The 23,810-nt window shown below is 40.3% G+C and overlaps 1 protein-coding gene across 4 annotated transcripts in view; it reads right to left on the bottom strand.

The window, feature by feature from the left end:
* Positions 1-23,810, bottom strand: part of LOC137104564 (rho GTPase-activating protein 21-like) — a 74,160-nt gene that overhangs the window by 35,116 nt on the left and 15,234 nt on the right. Inside the window, exon 1 of one of the 4 annotated variants that reach the window (XM_067485939.1) lies at positions 4,044-4,609. The exons of 2 other annotated variants lie outside the window; for them this stretch is intronic. In XM_067485939.1, coding sequence (XP_067342040.1) covers positions 4,044-4,355 — 312 coding nt within the window. In that variant the 5' untranslated portion in view covers positions 4,356-4,609. Of the gene's footprint in view, positions 1-4,043; positions 4,610-23,810 lie in introns of those variants that run through there. One more of the 4 variants, XM_067485940.1, reaches the window with a different exon arrangement.

The raw sequence follows: 23,810 nt of genomic DNA, 5'->3' as shown, positions 1-23,810 counted from the left end.
CTGAAAGGAAAGAAGAAAAACAATAAGAATTTCAGTGATTTCCTTCTGTTTTCAGTATTTGCGCTAAGCTAAGCTAACAGTCCACTGGCCACAGACTTTAATTTAGTGTGCAGACATGGTCATGACACGACTTTCTCATGTGACTCTCAGCAGCACAGCGGATTTGCTTGTGACTTTTTTGTTATGGTATGGCCTCGGTGTGGATAAGAGCAGCTCACAGCAAATCAATTTTCTATTTCAGATATGAAAAGCCCATCTAGAAGAATATGCTACACAAGATCGTGCAAAAGAAACAAAGAAAATAAAAAAGGAAAAATAAACAAAATTTTGTTGCAAAGGAATATTAGTACAGATGATGCACAGTTTCACAAAAAAAAGTAAAATAAATACTGATGTGAGAATAATGACACATTGACTGCAAAACTGCACGTTTTCACGTGTTCACTGATAACAACACACTCGTAGCCATTAACAAAAGGAGTCACTGCGCTGACTTCACCCCAGGTTTTTGCAAAAAGCAACCTGGTTTTGCTAAAACAAAGAGAAGTGTGTTTTCACAGATGAAACAGCCTGTGGCAAAGCACAGATCATATAAATCAACTTGATTCAAAAACACAAGAAATCCCTAGATGGTGATTCTTCAGTTATAAGAGAAGGCAGAATAACAAGGTGTCATTTTGTGGTCAAGGTTTGTGCTTCTAGGAATCAGAGGAGGGAGTCGACAAGAGGGTTCATTAGGGTGTTTCTGTGTCATGTAGTGCTGCAGTACTATTGGCATTGGTTCTACATTGAAATATACTCACGTTTTTGGATGCACGACACATATTTGTAACATTATGTCATGAACGCACAGCATGTAAATATGGTTTTTTGGATCCGTATTCCCTTTGGAAATATGTAAACAAAATCACACGTCATAGTCATACTTTGATTGGTTTAGGTAACTGTTTCGTTGCTTAAATTAAAATACCAAAAGGATCAGAACTCAATTTTCAAGTAAAATCTAAAATCTAGTCATCGGCCATTTTCTGAACACGGTTGTACTTCAGTTCTGAAATATTCACTTAGCCTTGATAACAAAAAACAGATCAGATACTAGCAAACCTCTCTGCTTTTGCAGAATGTGTAAAGCGTGAGAAAATATTGCATGCATGTTGATTAACTTGTCAGATTAAGAGGTTCCGCTTATAGTTTGTTATTACATATATGGTACATACAGCTTGTCTGCAACTATCATAAACAAGTATCAAACAGCACACATGCCTTACATAAAGAAGTAAAATGTTGGGGACAGAAGCCAAAAACCCTGTGAAATAATTTATTTTCTGCATTGTGGTTAATATCAGTAATCACAATATCCGTCAAAAATAACCAGTATTGTCACTTTAGCCATGCTTGCAATGGGGCAAGCTCCACACAGCCGTACATATGGATTCAGTTAATACACACTGGGGACTTTGCAGGGCTAGTTGGCGTGTTTGCATGATTGCAGACTTTATCTCCTACATTCCTACTGTGACTAACGGCATAAAAACAACCCTTAAAAGATGGTCGCTTGCGTAACATTACGCCTACATAACACAACACATGCTTGACATCAGCTGCACTATAACTGTTCTTTAACAGCACAAGAGGGAAACAATTGTTTACGCTTACTTGGTCTCTCAAAGTGTAGCTATGCTTTAAAAACCGCATGTTGCTCATGTCTACACGACCCTGTTCTTCTTAATATGGAACACACACAAAACAGACACACAGATCAGGTGGTGATGGCTTACTGTACATTTACCAATTATGATAAAAGGATGAACAACATGTTATTACAGTAAAAGATCAAAAAATGGAATTTATTGCATTTTTTAGATCATACTGACCACAAGAAGAAAATGTAGTGGTGATAGAGCAGTGTTTGACTTTGCCATTGCCATTTGTTTCACATTTTCAGTGTCTCCAAGCTGTATTGTAACAAAATTTCCTTATAATACTAATTAATCATTACACACAATCTGAACCTGGATACGTAGCATAAAATTGCAGGATAATTGGATGAAACGCAGTGATACACCCTGGGCGTGAAGCCATTGACAGTGTTTCACTCCACAGTTTGACACTAGATTTAGATATTCTCTACTTCTCCATATATAGACACCTGCACAGTCTCTGATAAATATGAATGCAACATTATCTACTACAAAGCAAAGGTTTTCTGATTGGGCAGCACGGTGGAGGAGCACTGCCAAATCACGATAAGCAAGTGCCGCGTTTGAATCTTGGCCGGCCAGTGGGGCCACTAAACTGAAGCTTGTATGTTTCATCCAGGTTTCCTTCCACCATCCAGTGACATGCATGTTAGGTTAACTGGTGATTATAAATTCCCTATAGATGTGAATGGTTGTGCTTTTCTGTATATTGGAACTGGGAGAAGAAAAAGGTTGGGACACCCCAAATGTTTTTGTCAAAAACTGTTTTTTCCTTTCCAATAATATTGAAATCCTGATTTAACAAAACCCTAAACATAAAACAGGAAACATCCTGTTACTCTTGATCAGAATACCTCTACATTGTGCCATCACTGAGCAAACCACAGATCTATCCTGCTGCTCTGAGCTGTCTCAGCAGTGAGACCTCTGTCACATCTAGCGTCAAACTAATGATGGGGCTGAACCACTGCACCACGGGGCTTGTGTTACTAGTTACTGCTAACACCACCATCATGACTTGAGGCTATGAGAGTATGCCAAGTGTTTCAGCCTCAACCCAGAACTCTCCACAGGCTGTTCCCCTACCAAAATACATCCTCGGTATGGATCCAAAATGAAAACATTCTCCTCGTTACCCTTCAGGCTTCTTCTTCCACATCTCTTCTCTGCCTGTTTGGGAGAATGAGATGAAGAATTCTCTAGAGAGTGGGATGGGCGTGGACTTATTGGCTTGACTGGTAAAATCACCACCCAACAGCCAGCTGGAAGAAAGCCAAAGTCCATAGTACTGTATAGTAACACAAAGGAAAACAGTGAAGTTGGTACAGTCCACTTCAGCTGTTTATTTTCATTTCATGCTGCAAATGTGATGTAGTATTATGCAACAGCTAAGCTATTTGGTTTAAAAGCCCCATTGCTGAGGTCCACGCACACACCTTCCATATCTTCTATAACATACATAAAATGTTAAAATAATGTCAGACAAACACACAATAACCTGATAAATACTGTTCAATTATTCATGCAATCTGTTCATCACAACAGCCACTATTATGTGCATGCTGAGGGTTTGATCTTTGTGCTGCCATATGGTTTTGTGGACTGCAGGATTAATTTGCATGCCTACTCTTGCTTCTTCATGTTTATGATTGAATTTGCAAATCCTTACTTGTGGACTCAGCTTTTATACAAGCTCTTATTAAAAAAAAAAAAAAGAAAAAGAAAAAAGATGTGACTCACCCATGGGTCTCCTGACCTCATGGACGTGCCTCTTTAACGCCCTCTTTTTTGCATTCTCTTTCCATTTCTCCCTCTTAGACCACATTACTCACTCTAATTCACTACATTATACAAAATTGTGCCTTCATTCCCTTAATTTGGTCCATTATTTTGCAGCATCTGACAACATTGCATTAGGCATCAGTGTTGTGGTTATTTTCATTTTACAGGACATTTTAGAGGATGTCACATAGGCGGAGCTGGAAAGAACAATAATATTTTCCTCTGACAGCCAAGTGCCACTCTGAACCCATCATAGGGTGTAATGACAATAAATGAAACCTAAAACCCAAACAGACACGCACTCAGACACACTCCCATTGCAAAAGATATTGGTCAGTGGAATGGGACTACCCTTGCTGCTGTAGCGCAGGATGACGCACACTAAATTCCTCAGACAGCACAACACAGTGTAGCTGCCCCTCACCTCTCATCCTCTCTAAAATGGTTCCTATGTAAACCTATACTCTATGCCAGAAAGTGGGCCAGGGTATTCCTTGGACATTCTCAAAATGTCAAATCATAAGGACGCTCTCCATCTCTCATGACATTTACTGTCCTTACCCGAGATCGGACGCAATTCTTCCTGGATGCTTCTCTAAGCCGAGCCCAGGACACACTGCGGTTATGACTGGTAAGCCCCAGTTCCACTTCACCCCAGTAGGCTCTGGCCAAAAGCTGAAACCAAAGACAATACGGCTCTGATAAACAACCGTCCACTCCAGCCAACCGAGCCCACGGACAACCTCCCGATGATGGGGAAGGAGAGAGGGAGCAGCACCCTTGAGCGTTCACATCCACATCCCGCAGGTCAGGGTGGTCCTTCAGAGGAACCGGCTTACAGCTAGGAGGGAGCCCGTTCCTCTGGGCCAGCATGGCATAGCCAGGTCTGAGGTAGTTTGTCCAGACGGCAGAATGGATGAAAACTATCCTCAAAGTGCTAACCCTTCTTAAATTTTACTTCCTCTTTTCTTCTTATAGTCTATTTCAATTGTCTGGCTGAGTCCATTTTGCTCCCTCGGTCTTACTCAGTCCGCCTTTAACTGTCAGTTCTGGTCTCAGTGCAGAGAAACGGGGCTGTTCCTCTGGGCGTCCCACAGACACATGATGTTTCCATTGGGCCAAGAGCACAGCAGCTGAGTGCACTGCAGAGAGCTAGGCCGACTGACTGACGCACCCACCCACTTACCACACAAAACTCTGACTGAAGTATGCACAGAAACACACACACACACACACACACACACACACATTCACACGCCAGAAGGCCTGAAGTGAATTCTCTCTTTCCTGCCTGCTTCATCTCCCTATGAGTAACTCACCTCCTCTGCTGCCAGCCTTTCAAACTTTTAGCTGCTGTGTGTTGGCCAACATGCATGTAAACTGACAAATGCATGTGTCAGGGATAATAAATAAATCATAAGAACAAATGAAATTTGAAGACAAGCTGTGCACCCACACAGTATGTTTGTGCACACAGACAATAATGTTTAGGGTAGAAAACAAACACAAAACAAAGTGTTATTCTGCCCAAATAAAGGAATAACTTGGCTAGTTTTCAGTGCAGGGCCAAAGCAGATAAGGGGGTAAACTGGTTCTTTGAAATTTGTAAGATGTGAAAATGCCACCCTTGCCTGTCTGTAGCTCATCTGGCAACTACGAAGCCCTAATGTCTGCATGGCAGGCATGGTGGCAGGCAGAGAGATGACCAGAAGTTTCAAAAATACAGAGGAACTCGTGTACGGCCTGTACAGTATGTAGCGCTGTATTTATGGATAGGGGCCACACAGGTAAGAAACCCGGCTGTCAAGTCTGTCTCATAGCACTTTTCCACTGCTTGGCCTAAACTGGACTCCACTCACCTTTTTGTGGTTTCCCAAACACATTGTGTTGTACTTTTATAATGTCACTTCTGTCGAGCTCACATCAAGCACTCATGTGTGCACGGGCATTGTGACAGTGTAAAACAGACAACATTTATCTTAAATAAAGAGTTCCCAGCTCTGACAGCTTCCTCACTCATCAATAGTGTTATATCTGGTAGGGCAGGACAATGGACACCAATATTAGTCCATGGAGGTTTATTGATATCACGAAGATTTGCTCCAACAAACCTATACTTTACTTTTATTAATTAACTACATTTTTTTTTATTAAATGAATCAATATCATTGAAATGTGTAACAAAGGATTACTTAACTTCACCTATAGGTTCGTTAACTTTAAAGTTATGTAACGACCAAGCTCTGCTCCAACTATGCCGACCGTGTGCAGATGCCAACAGAAACAAATCCAGACAACTGTCAAAGAATAGCTTTCGAATGCCTAAGTCTGTCAGCCTTAACATAACAGTGAAACCCTACCTGCTCATTCAACATAGTGCACTAAAAGGAAACAAGTAAATCACCTTTTCTTCCTTCACACCCACTCTGTAGTAGGAAGGGTAAGGACGCTAGCCATCCACACAAGGGAATACCTCCTCAGTCATTTGAGGTAAACAAACTCTGCAGCGGCTTGGCAACAGCTTTTATTTTAGGAGCAGTGAGATGGTTGGGAACAGGATGGACTCAGCCCTGATACCTTTCAGTAAAATCTCTCCGGTAAAGAGCAGGGCCAAAACATCAATTTAATATTTAATCACATTTTTATCTCAGGGCTCTTAAGGATTTGTGCTGCTCCAGCAGCAATGGCAAAACTCTCAAAGCTGAATAAATCAAAGTATAACTGCTACGACTGATCCATCTTTAGTCCACTCTGAATATCATTACTGTATGTCTCAAGGGTGAGTTGTTAATTAAGTAGATTGTAACGTAGTTGTAATTTAGTTGGTTCACAGTTGTACAAGTCTCTCTGGATGAGGGCGTCTGCTAAATAGCGAAAATGTAAATACCAGCCTATTTTGATTCTGAGGAATATTTGCCATCCGAGCCAGCGGCGACCATGAAAACAACATCAGGAACCCAGTCGTGGAATGTTCCCTCTCAGCATTTGGTTATAAGCATCTTGTTACCACATTCACTTGGCTCAATATAGCATGTGGTCTTCTGGATGGAAAAGACAGCAGAAATAGAAGTCGCCAAACACAGTCAGTTGAGACACTTGACTTGTGAAGGCCAAAACATGGATTAAGCCTGACAAGAGTAGTCATACTGTATTTGAGAGAAACAATCTACAGCACATAAACGGGAAATGGATAAAATGTCAAATGTGGCATTTCCCTTTTCTCAAACCATTATAAACCCACATTGCCCACCATTAGGGGAACGCACTTAAGCCAAACAATACCTCTTACCTCTACTAATGCATTTCAGACAGTTCTGGGGTTTCAAACCGCATCATATGTGTCTCTAAATTCCTGCAAATCTAAAACACATGATAAAAGAAAAAAAAAAAACTTGCATGGAATTTCTGTCTAGGAAGTGGAGTTGGTACCGTGCAATTTTGTGCACTGGACTGAGGCGTTTTACGTAGGTGCTTGTGATTTCATATTTTTTTCTGAAGAGCTGCCACACATTGGAGTTAAGGATACGTCGTTTGATGTGCAAATGCAGACCAAAAGTGAAAGAATTTTATTAATCACCTTGTATGTGGTTCTGGGTTTGGACGGGTCAGCTAGCTATCCTAGTGTTTTGATTATTGTATGACCATTAATAAAACCTCTATAATTTCCCACAACCCATGTTGCCATCCTCCAATTGTTTATCTTGGCTGCAAAACCCCAAAGTTTAAAATTTACTTTGGTGACACATAAAAATAGAGGTTAATAGGATAATGGCCATCTTCAAACACACAATAAACTGGCCACAGCTTTTTAACACCAACCACAGAAAATGACGAAGAAGAACTTTTACGAGATTACATAAATTGTGAGTGTTGCCGTCTATCCAAGAAAAGCAGTAATAACAAATATTTCCAGTGTGGTCCGGTTGACTCGACTTAAGCGGGCCCCACACACACACATGTGAAATTCTACCAGTGGGTGTGGAGGGTGGTACTATCAATAATGGTACACAGAAAGTTTACTGACGTGTTGAAACATTCAGGAGGTCTTTGTTGCTCCCCTTGTTGCTGTTTCCACTCGCGGATGGACCCAACACAGTGCAGTTTGGTCTTGGAGTCCCCCTGCTGATAATTCTGCAAATGGCCTTGTGGCGTCACACAACATAACACGCAGGGCCAAAGACAACATCCAGACTGTGGCTGTGGTGAGGTAAAGACAAGGATGGGGTTTTTAAGACCACTTTTGAGTTGTTAATCTAAAATCACATTAGTAGTGGGCAAATCGTAATTATGGATTTGGAAAGCCTATAAAAGAAGCAAAAGTTGCTGTTCTGTCTTTTACTTTTACATGTAAAAGTTGCACGCCAATGCTAACCACAATAAAACTCCTCAAAACTCAAAAACTAGCAGCCAAAGTCCCTGAGTCAGTGCTTGAAATTAACTTTTTTTTTCCAAAATCCCAATTTTTTTAATTGTCCCACGTTTCTTTTTTCCATTTTATAGCTTCAGCTCTAAACCTTACTAGCCTAAAACTATAGCTTCCTCACTGATTGGGTTAATGTATCAAAACAAAAAAGTGTTTATTTTACTGCAGTTTAAACACTAAAACAGTTACAATATCAGCTAATGAATATTTATTTTAATTGGCATTCAGCAGATTCCGTGATAACTCTACTCCTTTTTACATGTAAATCTGTAATCTAACAGGCTCAGTGCTAAGGTAGAGTTACACTGCCTGCCTTAAGAGAAATAACCCACCTCCAACTGTAACCTGTTCTGTATTTATGTCTGCAAAACTGAAATTTTAGCTAACAGAGCAAGAGCATAACAACTACTTTAATCGTTATGCCCACAAGAACCTGATGCTAAAAAATATTAACATTTTTAACATTAACATTCTGGTGTTTCTATTACTTTATTCACCCAATTTAGTACATAACTGAAAACAGACTAAACAGAGTCCTGTCTTCCCTGTCTTACAATGCCTGCTTTTGACTCACTGCTGACAGGTACATCTGCTCCTGTCATGTGTAACTTTCAATAATGAGCATTGATATTGTCCATTCGAGTAGTAACTTTCACTTTTCCTGAGATGTCCTCTCCCTCTCTATCTGAAGTCAGGGAATTAAGCTCCACGCTCGCTTACACACAAATAGAATAAATATAAGTTCTTAGAATTAATAATCTTATAGTGTAATGAAGAACTGACAGCCTATGAACTTACAATACAAATAATTAATATCTGCACAAAGTAAACATTTCCCTTCAAAAGACTTACACTGTAAGGCATTTTCTTTTATTGTCCCAACATTCTCCCATAGTCCACTGTTTGTGTCCTAGGTGCTATTGTTATTGTCCCTGGGACAATGAAACTGAGTTAATTTCAGGCCCTCCCCTGAGTTGTAAATTCAGTTTCAGATGTTTACATTTGTGGAAAGCATAAGACAATGAAAATTAGTTTGTTTCATGACCCTGTTTAATTTAAGCCCACTCAAATTTTGAGTCCAGAATTGATTTGATGATTATGTGCAGCTCTGATTTGTGTAACAAAGGACAAAAAGGCCTGTGGTCTGTAAGCAGCTGACAGGATCTTTGGATGGGGATTAAAGACACAAGGCCCCAACAGGACTCTGAAAACTACAATAAGTAATTTGAAGTCTCCAAATGGTCGTTGTGTGTGACCAACTTTATGTGTGTGAGCCTGTCAATGTTGTGTGTGTGTGTGTGTGTGTCGTGCACAGCGCCAGAAAAAAGGGGAAAGTCTTGCAAGAGCATTAGGCTCGATTTGGGGGTGGCTTTTCAGGACTTTTCAGGACTGGTGGGTGTAAGATCTAATCTGAACATGCTGCATCTGGGCTCCGCGAGGTATGGCTTACTGTAACAAAGGACTGGCTAATGAGGGCCGGGGAACAGACTGCTCCCACTATGCACCCACATCACTGCACACCGATAAAGCCCTTCTTCATACAGTCCCCAGGGATTACTGAGGGGTATGAACTCCACAACTGACTACCCCTGGGTAGTCGGTAGGATGCCAGCAGCTGATCAGTAAGACACTTGAGCAGATTGCTCTTGTTTCAGACACATAAGAGCATTAATCTGTGAGAGAGAGGCAGTAATGGAGTCAGGTACAGCATATAAAGGTCTATAACATGATTTTGTTGTACTCTTATTGGCCAGTGCACTAGGAGGGGAAAGGCAGATTGTAGGGAAGAAAATGAGGAAATTAAGAAAAAGAAAGGGAGTGTTGCAGATGGAAAATAAACTGCTTGCTTAGAGCAATAGAAGACAACTAAGACCTGAGACAGACTGTAAAGTAAGCTTTTCTACTTGGTTAGTTTAGGGAGAACATAAAAATTGCCGCCATTTCCACACAAAGTACGCAGTCGCTTCCACCTGCTCACGTTAGGCAGGAAGTTTGTCCACTGCTCGTACTTTGTGTGCTCAGAAAGTACTGATATGTTGTATAGAAAGCAAGAGAAACAACAGTGAATAAAGCTTATTTGTTTGGGACAGGTCTTGCTCTGTCACTGTGTGTTTTGGCTATAGTTCGCCAGAGGGTGCAGAACCAAAAACTAACGATTACAGCCAGAGGGTCAGAGGAATTAATACAGAGAGGGCGATTACAAGAAAAATAAGCATTTTGGGGAATTTTAAATGCTTTGAAACTATTAAAGTAACGCCCTCAAAAAACCCTAACCTAGAAAAACATGTAGAACACAGCGTCTTAAAGTAATCGAGTAACTGAAGTTTAGCTTGTTGAATGTTAGAATTTACCAGTTTAATGTTTTAGTATCACTGGAGATAGGTTTTGTGGATACTGAACTGGTAAAGATGTCCCCTAGGGCTCATTGTTCTAGTGGGCATGTCTGCCATAACTAATATCAAGTTTTGATGCTGATGTTCAATGTAGAAGACAGCTAGTAGAGCAGTGGGGCTACAAATAAACATTATTTTCATTATCTATAATTATTTTCTCAATTAATCGTTCCGATATCAAAAGTCATTGTTCCCTTGGGAAGTGCAAATGTTCATCACTAGATAATTACAGACCCTCTTAAACATGGCTAAAATGTTTTTTGATAAAAACAATGCATAAGCAGACCATAAAGAATGGCTATTACTACATACACACAAAGGATACAATAAATGTCAAAGCTACCAGCATTCCCTACCACAATTTAAAAAAACTTTCTAATGCTCACTTTAGTCATTATGAGAAGGTTGGCACCAGCGTTTATTTTTTTAATTACACTCAAACATAACACATTCTCCTACAACAGCTTCAAAAGCTACCAGTTTAACTCACTGTGAGTCATGCACACGACATTTTTCTGCAGTAGTGCATCACTTCTATTCCAATGGCAAAAACAACTATAAAAATTCACAGTTTGCTATGGAGACCATCTGTGTAGAGATCAGAGGAGAAATACACAACAGCTTCGAATGTCTAGGAAAAAATAAATAAATACAAATTTGGGGGATTTCCTTCAAAATGGGGCTGAGGCTGCACCAAGAAAAGGTCATGGGTTGGACACTCACCAAAAAAATGAACGAGCCAAGACAAAAGCTCCAAGCCCACAGGGGTTTTTTGCATGAGCTTAGTGTATTAGCGAGTTCTACGACGAAGGAGCCCTGCTTGATCTAGACAATTGTCCCTGGAGGTCCCTGGACACCTCAGACAAATGCCTCTGCCAATCAAGCATTCAGTAGCGTGCTCATTCACTCCTCAGCAGCTGCTCTCAGGCAGTGAAAAAAGGGGCAAATATGCTTCTGATGACAGCCTTACCCACCCCATCTCCAACACCCCTTGAATAAAAGTAAAAAAAAAAAAAATAAATCTCTAATTATTGCATCTCTCCCCCTTTCTCACAGTTGTCCTCAGGGAGAAACCACGTGGTTAAAGTGAGGTGAGATGAGAAAAGCACTAATGAAGACACAGTTACACTCGTTTCAGACTGACACAGTGATGTGAGATTATCCAGTGTTCAGGTCAATCTTAGTGGGTCAACATTCATCATCTGACCTGACATTACAAACCTCATTTATTGCGGTGCTTGCCTAATAACGATAAGTGTAAGCATGCATTTGTAAAAACTATATGTCACTGTGCAAGATGTCTACACAAATCATGTTAGTGTTGCATTGCTCGATTACGTAACATTTACTGAATCCATCTTTTCAAATGCAATTAAAATGCTTCTCCCACTTCTTTTAAATCATTGGAAAATGTTAGAGTTTAGAGGGGTCAGACAAGCTTGGGCTCTAAAGAATGTCTGACAGAAAAGGCTAAACAACTAATAAAGAAAAACACTTTTACTGTCAAATTATAATTTGCAAGTGTACAGTAATTAATAGCATACAAAACCCTGCGCTTTTAAATCCAAGAGATTTCCAAACATTATGTATGGTTTAGGAAGTTGTGTCAACATCCATAATGTGCTCAAATGAACAAAAATATATCTATAACTAATGAAAGGTGTGGATTTAATGGGAAACTTGACCAATTTTCAACTTGCTTTCCATGGCTTTATTTTAAGGTGTAAATGTACAATGATGCCTTTAAACTTCCCTCTGATTTAAATACGTTAAAATGTTTCTGTGCTTCTAGCTGAAAAACTAACAAGATGAGATCACGAGGAGGAGTTTTTCATCATTAGAAGTTTTGATTATCATCTGTGGGAGCCCTGGAAAAGCAGGTTGACCATGAGTACATACACCATAGTGTGAGCAACAAGATGAAATAAACTGAAATGAAGGCTCCTCCAAGTGATGTCATCCGGAGTCATTTTTTTCAGCTAGATGTAGAGAAATATTTTAATGTAGGGAAGTCAGAGGGAAGTTTAATGGCATTTATGTACAGGTTCTACCCAAACTAGAACCAAAAGTTGAAAATCAGTGAAGGTGTCCTTTAAGCAATGGCCTAAAATCCAGTAGCAAGTGTTGCGTTAATGACTGGGGGATTAACCTCTGAGACCAGAGTGCTGTGAATGGGTGAAATTTAACATGTCAGACACAGGATTTAATAGTCGATGTGCCTGTATGGGGTAAGTTGAAACTCCAGTGTAGTTGGATTCACCCTAACATAGAACAGCACTATTCTCACCAGAACCCACCAAACACCATTAACCTCCCAGGCTGGAAACTTGGCTTAGACGTCATCAATCAGACATTGAGACAAACACCTGATTCAAATTCTGAGGCTACAAAAATGTTAGAATAGGACATACAGGCTAACCCGTCCACCCTGAATGTAAACTAATCACTCAGCCTTTCCAGATCACTGAATGGCTCCTTTAACAAATTGTGACACTGCCGTTGGCCAACGTGTGCTTCATAAAGAGCCCATATAGCAGCGGTGTAAGCTGATCTTGGAATTCCCTTGGCTGAGGCTTGAGGTTGGTCTGCTGTAGACTCAAAGGAACGCTGAGGGTGGAGGGTCCACTCATTCCAGACACATAACTAGGGTATAATAGGTGACAACACACACACCCAGTCAGATGGATACACATGGCTCTTTGGTGTTAAATGTAATGAAACCCCATTCATTAAACATCTTTGTTCATTAAAAAAAGGGATTGAACTGCCCAGGCTCTCTTAAATGGTGGAGCCAGCATTAATGTTATCAATGCAAAAGAAGCTGTACGCTTAAAAGCAGACCAGACTGTTTTGAAGCAGGGCTTATTAACCATATGAAAATAAATGAAGAACTAAAAGCTCCTTCTAAATTTCCCACATTAATGTTATATCTCTCTGCTTCTAGCATAAAAATGCATGATGACATCATCCAGAGGAGTTTCCAGCTCACATGATGTCATCTTGTTGCTCATATTATGAAGGTTGTAGTTTAGCCAAACTGCTCCTACAAAACTCTTATGACGAAAAACGGATGCAATATGATGTGATGCTGTCAGTGCATCATCTGGCAGTTTGAAAAATGAAACTACTATAAGATGTTCAGCAAACAAATTGTAGTCGTCAGCTAACGCACTGAGAATGACAACATTATATTTAACATTCATCAAAGCCCCAGAATTATGGGTAGTATGTTTCTGAAAATGAAAGCATCATTGTCATCACCCAAGCTGTATGTCAAAGAATCATCAATCAACTTGTTGGGGAGAAGAGACAATGTGCCATAAAGGTCTCCACATAGAAAGTTTCAGTGTCATGATATGCATATTAATCCAAAAGCACATATTTGGCAATATCACACTCTCTGGGAACATTTTTTACCCTTTTAAAAGGTAAACAATTAAGTCATGAAAATAATTATAGCACGCACAAAGAATCACAGAACAATCTATGACTGTATCCATTGAAATAATACCATCTCTTGCATTCAGCTTGACTATTCTGGTCGAAACGGTGAAATATTCAAAACTGCTATTAAAAATGTATAAGCGACTGGAGAGATGCTGCAGAAGTCTAAAAATAAACTTTCCGACGTAGTGGCATATGAAATATTGAAACTGATGTGAGCCATGTTTGGAAATTTCCTGTTTACAGTCCATAACTTTTTCCACATTTTGTTATGTTACAGCCTAATTCCAAAATTGATTAAATACATTTTTTCTCCTCACAATTCTACAAACAATACCATATAATGAAAATGTGAAAGAAGTTTGTTTGAAATCTTTGCAAATGTATTAAAAATAAAAATTATAAATCACATGTACATGTACAGTATTCACACTCAAAATTGAACTCTGGTGCATATCGTTTCCTCTGATCACCCTTGAGATGTTTCTACAACTTGACTGGAGTCCATTTATGAGAAATTTAGTTGATTGGACATGATTTGGAAAAGCATACACCTGTCTATATAAGGTCCCACAGTTAACAGTGCATGTCAAACCAAGCCACGAAGTCCAAGGAATTGTCTGTAAACCTCTGAGACAGGATTGTATCGAGCCACAGATCTGGGGAAGGGAACAGATAAATATCTGCAGCATTGAAGGTCCCAATGAGCACAGTGGCCTCCATCATCCGCAAAGGGAAGAAGTCATCATGGGGTATTGTTTGAAGGATTTTGAGTAAACTGATGAATAATGAAATATAGAAATAAAAAATAGTAATTAATTTAATCAATTTTGTAATAAAGCTTTAACTGTGTTAACTGTTCATATTTGTGAATACTTTCTCGATGCACCGTACCTCTCTCACGTGCAGTGGCATGTCAGCATGTGCTCCAGCTACAGAATGCTGCTGAATACCAAAACAGCAACACAGCAGCTGGTATTGATGTTATTATTGCTCCTAACAGACAAGCATACAGGACTGTCAACACTAGGTTTTTTTACAGGATTAAAAAAAAATGATAATAGTTTTTGACTTTTAACAGGACAGAACAAGTAATTTAAAGGCGCTGCTGTTGTTTCTGGTAAAAAAAAATTGATGGGCATGTTTTTTATGCTATATTTAAAGCTCAAACAACTAATTGTGTACGTACAGTAATAATGGAATGAGTTGTAGGTTGTCGTGCTTATGTTTATTATAACCAAGGGCTGGGTGTCCCTAGCTTGCATTAACCTTCACATAAAAGGTAGACATCCACAAGAAGACGTTGTAATTTGTAATACTGCGTCAGTATGAAGGCATTCAGTGGACTGCAACAGATTTAGTATGGGATAGATCTGGTATTGGTTATGAAGAGAGGAGCTCTGCACTGGAGCCAATACTGATGAGGGCTGTGGGACACACCCTTCAAATAACACACATATACACACTCTAAGCCCCAGGCTGACCAAGAGCTGTAAATTACACTACTATTATAATAGAGCAATTGCATAAGTGTGAGGGAGAAAAATGAGCAAAACAGGCAGAAAAAGAGAGGAAACCTTTAAGAAAATGTGCACTCTGAGCCATTGTGGATGCCCGTAGTGTCTGACAGAGATATGATGGACTTTGGAAAACACCATGATCCTCCCCTCCGCCTTTCTTCATTTCCTTTCATCCCTCACTTTCCTGCCAATGGGTGTGTCTTCTTAACTCCCCCTTTTTTGCAGGCGCCGTTTGCTGCACTTCATCAGACCTCCAAGTATAGCCACAGCGACTTCAATAATTAAGACACATACCCAGCAACTCACACAGAGTGACATCATGTTGCAACTCATCAAAAGGACCACGGTGGTTGTCTGGAAGCGAGGCCTCTAAAAGCTTTGGATAACCATGGTGGTTGTATGGTTAAAATCCCAGTTCTGCAGATGAGTCAATCTATCACCCGACAACAAAGCTGTGATGTGGCAAAAAAAAAAACTAAAATCTAAAAGGCCTTAGAAAACCAAACCAAGATTCCAAAGACAGCTTCGTTTTTAGCTTTATAGGAAAAGAAATATATTGGCATGGCAGTCAGCTGTGTTACTGCAGGGAAAGGTGTTCTGCAGAATCTTGGATAGGATGCAGGTCTGATTTATGGCAGAAACACTTGACTGTACTCTAGAGTTTCTTTATTTTACACCATGTCTGATATCAGCTGTATTTCTCACCGAAATCCCTGAGGTTTACAAAATTGGGTGGTAAAAATGATGAGGAATATGCAGCTGGGAATTGGGGTGAGAATGGAGCGGCTTAGATGTTAAGGTCAAGTGTCCTCAGAAGAAAAGAGGGCATCAGGCATCACGAGGGACATTAGAATGCAAAGTCTTGGTCAAATCAGCAAAGACAAATAAACACCATTTTGGAAAATGGTTGAAAATAGGTTTGGACATTGAGTAGCTGCGGCTAATGTCAGCCAGAGTAGGGTTCAAGAGAGTTCATGTGACCTGCTGCAGACATTCAGACAGACAGGGGATTTATACAGGGTGGGGCTGGTGTGCCTGAACAGTAATGTCCTGTATTAGCTGAGTGGAGAAGAATGTCATCTTTCAGCCGAACGCTAACGTCACTCGGTGGAGAATAGTTCTGGGGCGGATGGCGTTAAAAAGAAGCCCTGAACATGTGATGTATTGACAGACATCATATGTACTTGTTTTACTGAAAAGAGCTCATCACACAAAAATGAAATTGGATAAAAGCATTCTTTCAGCGCTGACTGTTTACCTAAGCAGCATCTCTTTTAGCAGCAGACACGAGAGGCTCTTTACAGCTAGATCCATCCCTGCTTTTCTTAAGCCTGTTCCATTCTGTTCTCCATGCATCTGTGCAACAAAGCCCAGTTATGTAATGAGGACCTGGGCCAGATGAGCTGAAGAAAAGACTATTTAGCTCTCCACTTCTTTCCCCACAGCATGGAGCAGCTCAGCCATTATTCACTGGAATGTTTTCCTCCCATGTTTGTCCAGGGGGGCTGAGACCCCGAAGGGCGCAAGGCTGACGTGTCTGTGTTTGTCTGTTAGTATTTTCTTAATCTGGGGTAAATTCCAAACTGGCTGATGAGTAACCCTTCAGAGGAACCACTTCAGGATCAGGGTTCCTAATAGTTCTTAAATTTGCCATCACACACACTCCACTTGAGGAGGAAAAAAAAAAACACATCTTGCCATGTTTGTGATTCAAAAGATGTGGTAATTTTCCATCTACATCATTAGAGCAAAAACCCTAACAAAATGGCTTTGTACCATCCAACATGGTGCAAAAAAGAAAGAAAAATGATTTGATATTATTGTAACACAGGTTCTCCTTGAGGTACAGCTTAACACTAATGGATAAAGGTAGCATGGATAATTAAACATTTTAAAACTTTCTATTCGCTCTGCCAGCCCAGACAGGGGTCCCAGCATCCTAATTGCAGTTTACCAAAATTGCAAATATTGGCTAATATTGTAGCTAGTGCATCTTGCATTTTTTTTTAGACAATGGCACAAACTACCTCTTACAACATTTTACAGCAGGAGACACAAGATGCCTTCACTTAGATGTTGCTACTTTATGACGTCCACAAAGTAAATCTCTTTCTGAACTGTGATATCACCAAGCTACTAGCATGTCTCCAATTATAGAATTTTCAGAGGATACTGGATTTAAACACTATTTTTATTTTTTTTTTTTACTTCTCTGGGAAGTTTGGGAGTTTCCATGTTGTCATGAGGTTGGTATTATCAATACTTGATGTGTACAGATTTGTGGGCACAGAACAAAAGCTGTTGAAAAATCACACAGCCGTTTAGAGACTATTTGTTCAGAGATTAGATGAACATTTTCTCCTGACAGACTGCTGATAGTAAAAACTTTAAATTCAAGAAACAAAGTTTGTACCAACACCTCTTTACTATAGCCTACAGGAGGACAAATTATGTAAATTCTCTATGGTCATCATGCATGTCACTTTTTCTGGCAGCAGCCATTAAAAATATGACACACAGTACATAAGAAATATAGTTTTAAAAATCCATCGACTACTTAACTGTGTCATTTTTAAAATAGAGACTGTTCACAAGTACCAATTCACCCATTGCTTGAGCTTATGTTATAGTGTAAGATGGAGAGAAAGGTCTGTTGGTGGTACTACAAGCCCAGATTGAAGGCCAGATGGCTTCACCAGCAAAGTGTACTGTCACTGGCTCGACTGGGTTGGAGGAGGGGCGTGTGTGTGTGTGTGTGTGTGTGTGTGTGTGTGTGTGTGTGTGTGTGTGTGTGTGTGTGTGTGTGTGTGTGTGTGTAGGAGAAGAAGTCAGTGACGGTTGAGGGCTGAACTAGAGCAACTGATTAAGCATTAAATCTGTTTCTAATCTGTTGGCGGGAGATTTCTACTAGGGACAAAAAGGACTCTTGTTTATCACCATTACACGTGGGTACCATGCATGTTCAAACACTGACAAACGCACACAGGTGAACACACAAACACACACACACACACACACACACACACACACACACACACACACAGGCAAGTAAAACTGGAATTAGGTTTCAAGGTTAGGGCTAAAAGGTCAACGGTCATGTGTAAGCAGCAACAGACAGAACACTTAGCATTAATGAGGACAATGTCGCTTTACATAATGTTGTATAGACTTACGTCAGGTGGGTGGGTTTGAGTGAGGTTTTTATTTGCAAAACCTGCAGTATTTCTGCATTTACTTAAGAAGCCTGGCACATAAACAGATGCTGCATGTTATAAATCTACAACCAGTTAAACCATAAACATGTTTTTTAAATTTTGAATCCTGCTTTTTATCCTGCGAAGACTCATCTGGTTTATTATAAACATCAAACAGACAGGGCTTTTTCTTTATAGCTATAAATGTATTCTCCCATAAAATGCAGTATTACATCACCGCAATGAACTTCCTGTCTTTAACCTGTTTGACTCTGCAGTTGTTCATTTCCTATCTAATGTGTGTAGGTCATCTTTGAAGTAACTGGTTGATGGCTACTTCAAAGTGGCAACAGTGAGAGGGCTGGTGATTGTTGAAGACACAATAAGTCACAATTAAAAGGGTGGCAAGGAGAAAGTGTACGGAGGCAAAGTAGAGGGTTAGATAATTCCAGAGCTCATTAGCTTAGCACCTTGCCAGTCTAAACTGGCAAGGACAAAGGTAAGTGAAAGACAACTTGGCAGATGTAGAATCACATAGCTAGTTACTGTCAAGGGATGCTCACTGTGTACCCTGCAGCAGTCTAATCCTTTTAGCAGAGCCGAGATCAGCTGCTAAACTGAGCAGACCTCACTCAATGTTCCACCGTAGAGTCAGTAATAGTGTCAGGAGTACTAAAAAAAAAAAGGCAACAAGTGAACCAAACAGATTAGCAAACAAACTACCAACAGATTTTGGTAGTTTAAAAATCACAATGAAGCAGTTTCTTGAAAAAACAGCCTCCAAAAACTGCAGTCAAACAGACTAAAACAAAACCTAACATCCTCTTTGTCCATAAAACTAGCAAGTCTCTTTCTCCTTATACAAACCCCTTTCTTTTTTAAGCCCTCTTCAGACATAAGATAGCTAACACTTCAACAAACTTTTAAAGCGATGGCTTTCTGTTTATGTTAATGTTACTAACAGCTTCATTCAGAGGTGAATGATGATGGAGAGAGCCTCTGCAAAAGTGAGATATTTGCAATATTTGCAATAGTGTTGAGTATATGAAGTGCCAGAGCTCACTATCACAGAGCTTACTACCACATAGTGCATGAACATTCACGCACCATGTTCCAGGAGAATTTCTTCGCTACAGTAGGTTACTCCTTTTCAAAATAAAAGTATCTGTTTGTGAGCTGAGTTTTAGAAGTTCGGACTTTTACTGTATTGAAATTCATAAATAAATCTTACCAGGTCTGACCTAGTTTGCGGTCATGACTTTTACAAAAAAGGTAACAGGGTGCTCATTCAGACATGTTTCATACAATGCCACATTTCGGAAATCTAAACCACATTCAACTCACAGCTAGTTAATCTCCCATTCCACTCAAAATATGTTTCCTGTAGCACAGATGTATTGTGACCCTCACCCAGAGCATACGCCCTGTGAGTATTAACACAACTGGCCTACACTGAGAGTGAGGTGACGTCAGCCTCTGTAATGTGAGACCTAAACGTCGAGAGGGAGAAGTGAGGAGGGGAGAGAGGAATAAGGAAGATTAGTACGACAGTATCCAGGTAACAGTCATAAACACATGGAGCAAAGAATGAGATTTTTATAAAAAAAACTATTATTGTGATTCGGAACTGAACGGGTTAAATTATTCTGAGTGCTTGTATGCAGTTTGTGAAAAATACACCCATAAAAAAAAATAAATAAAAGACAGAAAATCTATGCCATCATAACCTCACATTGGACTCCCGGTCTTTTGTACGGTCTCCAATTTAACATTCAAAATTCCTTTACAAACTGAGCAAAATCTTCTCTTTTCTCCTCTTTCTTACTGTTAACTAGATAGGATGTGTGGGATGCTGACCACAAATAATGTTGGTACATCCATTAGGACTTATTCCTATCTTCTTTTAGGTTGATGCTTACTAAAAGGATAGAGTATGTGCAGAGTCTGCACATTTTTGTCGTATGGCCTCTAGTTATTCTGTACTCAATGAACTCTATGTCACAGACATCCAAGGAAACACATTACTGAATTGAAATGTACATCTTCCTTAGACTGCACATTCAAGGACAGTCTCCAAAAGCACACAGTGCTCTTTTCAAAACATCCAGAGCATGCAGTCTGATGATGGAAAATCTTAGCTAGTATAACACTGGAAAAGTGGGGACCTTAGAAGTGCATGCGCTGAATATGGCAGGCCAGGGCAAGGTGTCCATCACGGGTCTCTAAGGAGGGTGACGCAATTCAGCACAGAAGGGAGGGCTGAGTAGAGGGGGGCAAAAATATGTTGACTATTACGAGTGCAATCCTCCTCTTCCTTCTCGTCCACCACGTCCGCGGCAGTCCCACCCAATGCTGAGGCCCATCTGGAGCACCTCGTGACCCAGCTGATTAAAAGCAGTTGGTCCTTCGGTGAGATATGGCCAGTGGAATGTTGAGACTGTGGAAAAGCCCAAAATAAGTGTGTCTAAGACGTGTGTGTAAATTTATGCAATGTGTATGTGATACTCTGCATGCTGATGTGGGCGTGTATGTATGCGTGCACAACGTATCACGTGTACATGCAGCCATGTCATTTAGTGCAAGTAATCAGCAATCCATCAAATCAAAGAAGGAAAAGCCCTGAGCTAGTGTGATGGATGTTCCCACTGGGACCAGTAGGGTGGCTGGATGGGAACATCACTGCACCTGAGTCACAGCTTTGTGCCCTACTGTGTCTTGACCTCATTAGCCTCTACGTAAACACATACACTCAAAGGCTAACGGAGATATTGTGCTTTGGCATCATACAGCCATCAACCTCATAACCAGTAGAAACCAAATGTCTCCACCACTTAAGATAATATTTCTCATCTGGCTCTATGTTTCCTTTTCTACCCGTTTGCACATCATCCATCCCAGAGCTGGTAACCTAGCTCTCTCTTCAGTCTAACCCTCCAAACCAAAAAGGTATTTACTAGATGCACCCGTTGAGCGGCATCACCCTCATCCAAATGGAAACCAGGCTGAGAGTCTCATCTCTGCTGATGGAGCATGACACAACGGTTGATCGTTACTGCTCTCGACCCAACAGGGGACCCTCCGTGCGGTTAATGTTAACATGTGTTTTACAGCTTAATTGAATAATGAGGCGATGAGAGAAGAGGAAAAACCACAGGGTCGAGAACTGCACTGCTAGAGGAGGATTGTGCGGTGAGGGTGAAATACTTCTTTGCAAAGCTGCATTTGAAGAAGTGCTGTGGCTATACGTCTGTCAGTGACACCATCATTATCTTATATACATGCCAAAACTTAATCCTGTGAAGAGTTAGAAAACTGACCACTTCACCTCACTTTGTCACACTCTATCCATCAAAGTGACCACAAAAGTAACTGTTTTAAGTGTAGCATCATGTTACTTAATTGAATCTGATCATCATAATTTCGTTTTGCTAAAAGAAGCCAATTCAAGCCACATTAATTGGCGTTGGAGACTTTTTAGTCCATCTGGCGGCCTGTCTCTTTCCCGTAAATGTTTGGGGGTTTGATGTTTTGGACGCCCTTCTTAGTTTTTTTTATCCTATTTGTACACTGTGTTGAACTACTTTCAAAAATGCGGTGCAACTCGATCACACAGAAAGTCTCCATATTAATTAACTTATTGATTCATTTGCAGGTGTTTTTGCTGGATGGGAAACACACAAAAAGGCCTTATTTCCAGTAAGGGAAACACTTTGATATGTACAGTGAATGATAATTATTGTCAATAACAATCAGGACTATGTTGATATATTTGAGCCTGAATACCAAATTCTGACACAGTTACACCCCAAATCTTGCCTCAGCTGAACCTGAACAGAGTAAAAAAGCATGGAAAAAAAAGAAAAACGCTGGTAGTCACAGCAAACAATAACGAATAACAGAGAAACTATCCAAGTCAATTTACTGCTTGGACACACATATTCCACATGAGTTTCCTAATATTTGAATAGATCATTCTGTAATGGAAATGGCACCAGTTGGATCTTGCAGCAGCTGATCCATATCCTGCAGCCAAGCTACAGGATCCTATTTGCACTGAAATCCCTAAAACATTAATATTTCAACAACAAATAACTACATCACACAATGACACAATTAAATCAACATGAAAGTTGGGCACGTGCAGGACCAGATGCAGAAAGAAAACAACACACAGAAAAGGCATTTGGCAGACAGGTTGAGAGACAGTTAAGGAAGACAGAGCAGAACTAAACACAGCAGGTCTCCAGGCCGTGATGACCCCACCCAGGCCCAGCTGGAAACAATAAAATCGTCATACTTCTCATCTCTTCTTCTTTCCTTCCATCGACTGTCCTTTATTGTTGCCACTTGTCCCTTCCTAACTGCACCTTACAACACGTTCAATTCTTATCCTTGAACTCAGGACCAGTATCTGTTGTCCTATTTTTCGTTTACCTTCTCTTTATCCTTTAAGTCACACTCTTCCTTTTGTTTGACTCTATTCAAAAGGTTTTGTAACGATTCTTACGCCCCAAATAAAAGAGAGGGAGTGTCCACTACATTCTCCATCACCACAGTAAACAGTAAAATAGTGAGGCATTCTCTCTGGCATGCACACATAGGCCACTTAAAAAAGCCAAAGAGAAAACAGAGTAGGAAAAACACATGGATGGACACAAATGCAAATAACAGCACGGAATTATTTGCTGGGGCAGGTGGTGAGGTATAGTTTTACAAAAAACACCAAATATAACACCATGACCTCTACTGTGACACCGTCAGATTGGTTTTGCTTGCAATTCATCACTTGATTAGTAAATCAGGCCTCAGCTTCTCTCTGTCAAAAGACCAAAGGTGCTCTGAATGCTAATGAGGAGACGGCTCATCAGCATCCGAACAAAGCAACGTGTGCACACTGACGGATGCAGGACCGAGGGCATCATTAGCACAACCTGTATTGTCGTACAGCCCATACTCCCCGTCCAATCACAGTCTCTGGCACTGAGCACACAGCCAATTAACGCTTGTTTTACTGTGATGCCTCGGGCTGTTTGAGGAGAATGGAAAAATATGCTGGGCTCACCATTTTATGGAAGAGCTCAAAAGGACACAAGAAGGACACGATGGTGATAGAGTTTTTCAGAATTCCCATATTTAATCTTATTTTTGAAGTTGTGGATGAATCTCATTTAAATAGGATTGTGGAGAACAAGTGTTTGCTTTTAATAACACTAATAGCAGCATTGGAGAGTATTCAAGCACAGAGGGTGACCGACACACCAGTGATCTATGGATTCTCTGTTAGGGCTCTGCAGAGGGATTATTCAACCCCCCCTTTCACCCCCTGACTGTCTTGCATGATGTAACTGCTCTTT

Source organism: Channa argus, chromosome 19 (genome assembly GCF_033026475.1).
Source record: "Channa argus isolate prfri chromosome 19, Channa argus male v1.0, whole genome shotgun sequence".
Classification (NCBI taxonomy): Eukaryota; Metazoa; Chordata; class Actinopteri; order Anabantiformes; family Channidae; genus Channa; species Channa argus.
The sequence above is the reverse complement of the archived record's forward strand: the minus strand, read 5'-3'. Positions and strand labels throughout refer to the sequence as shown.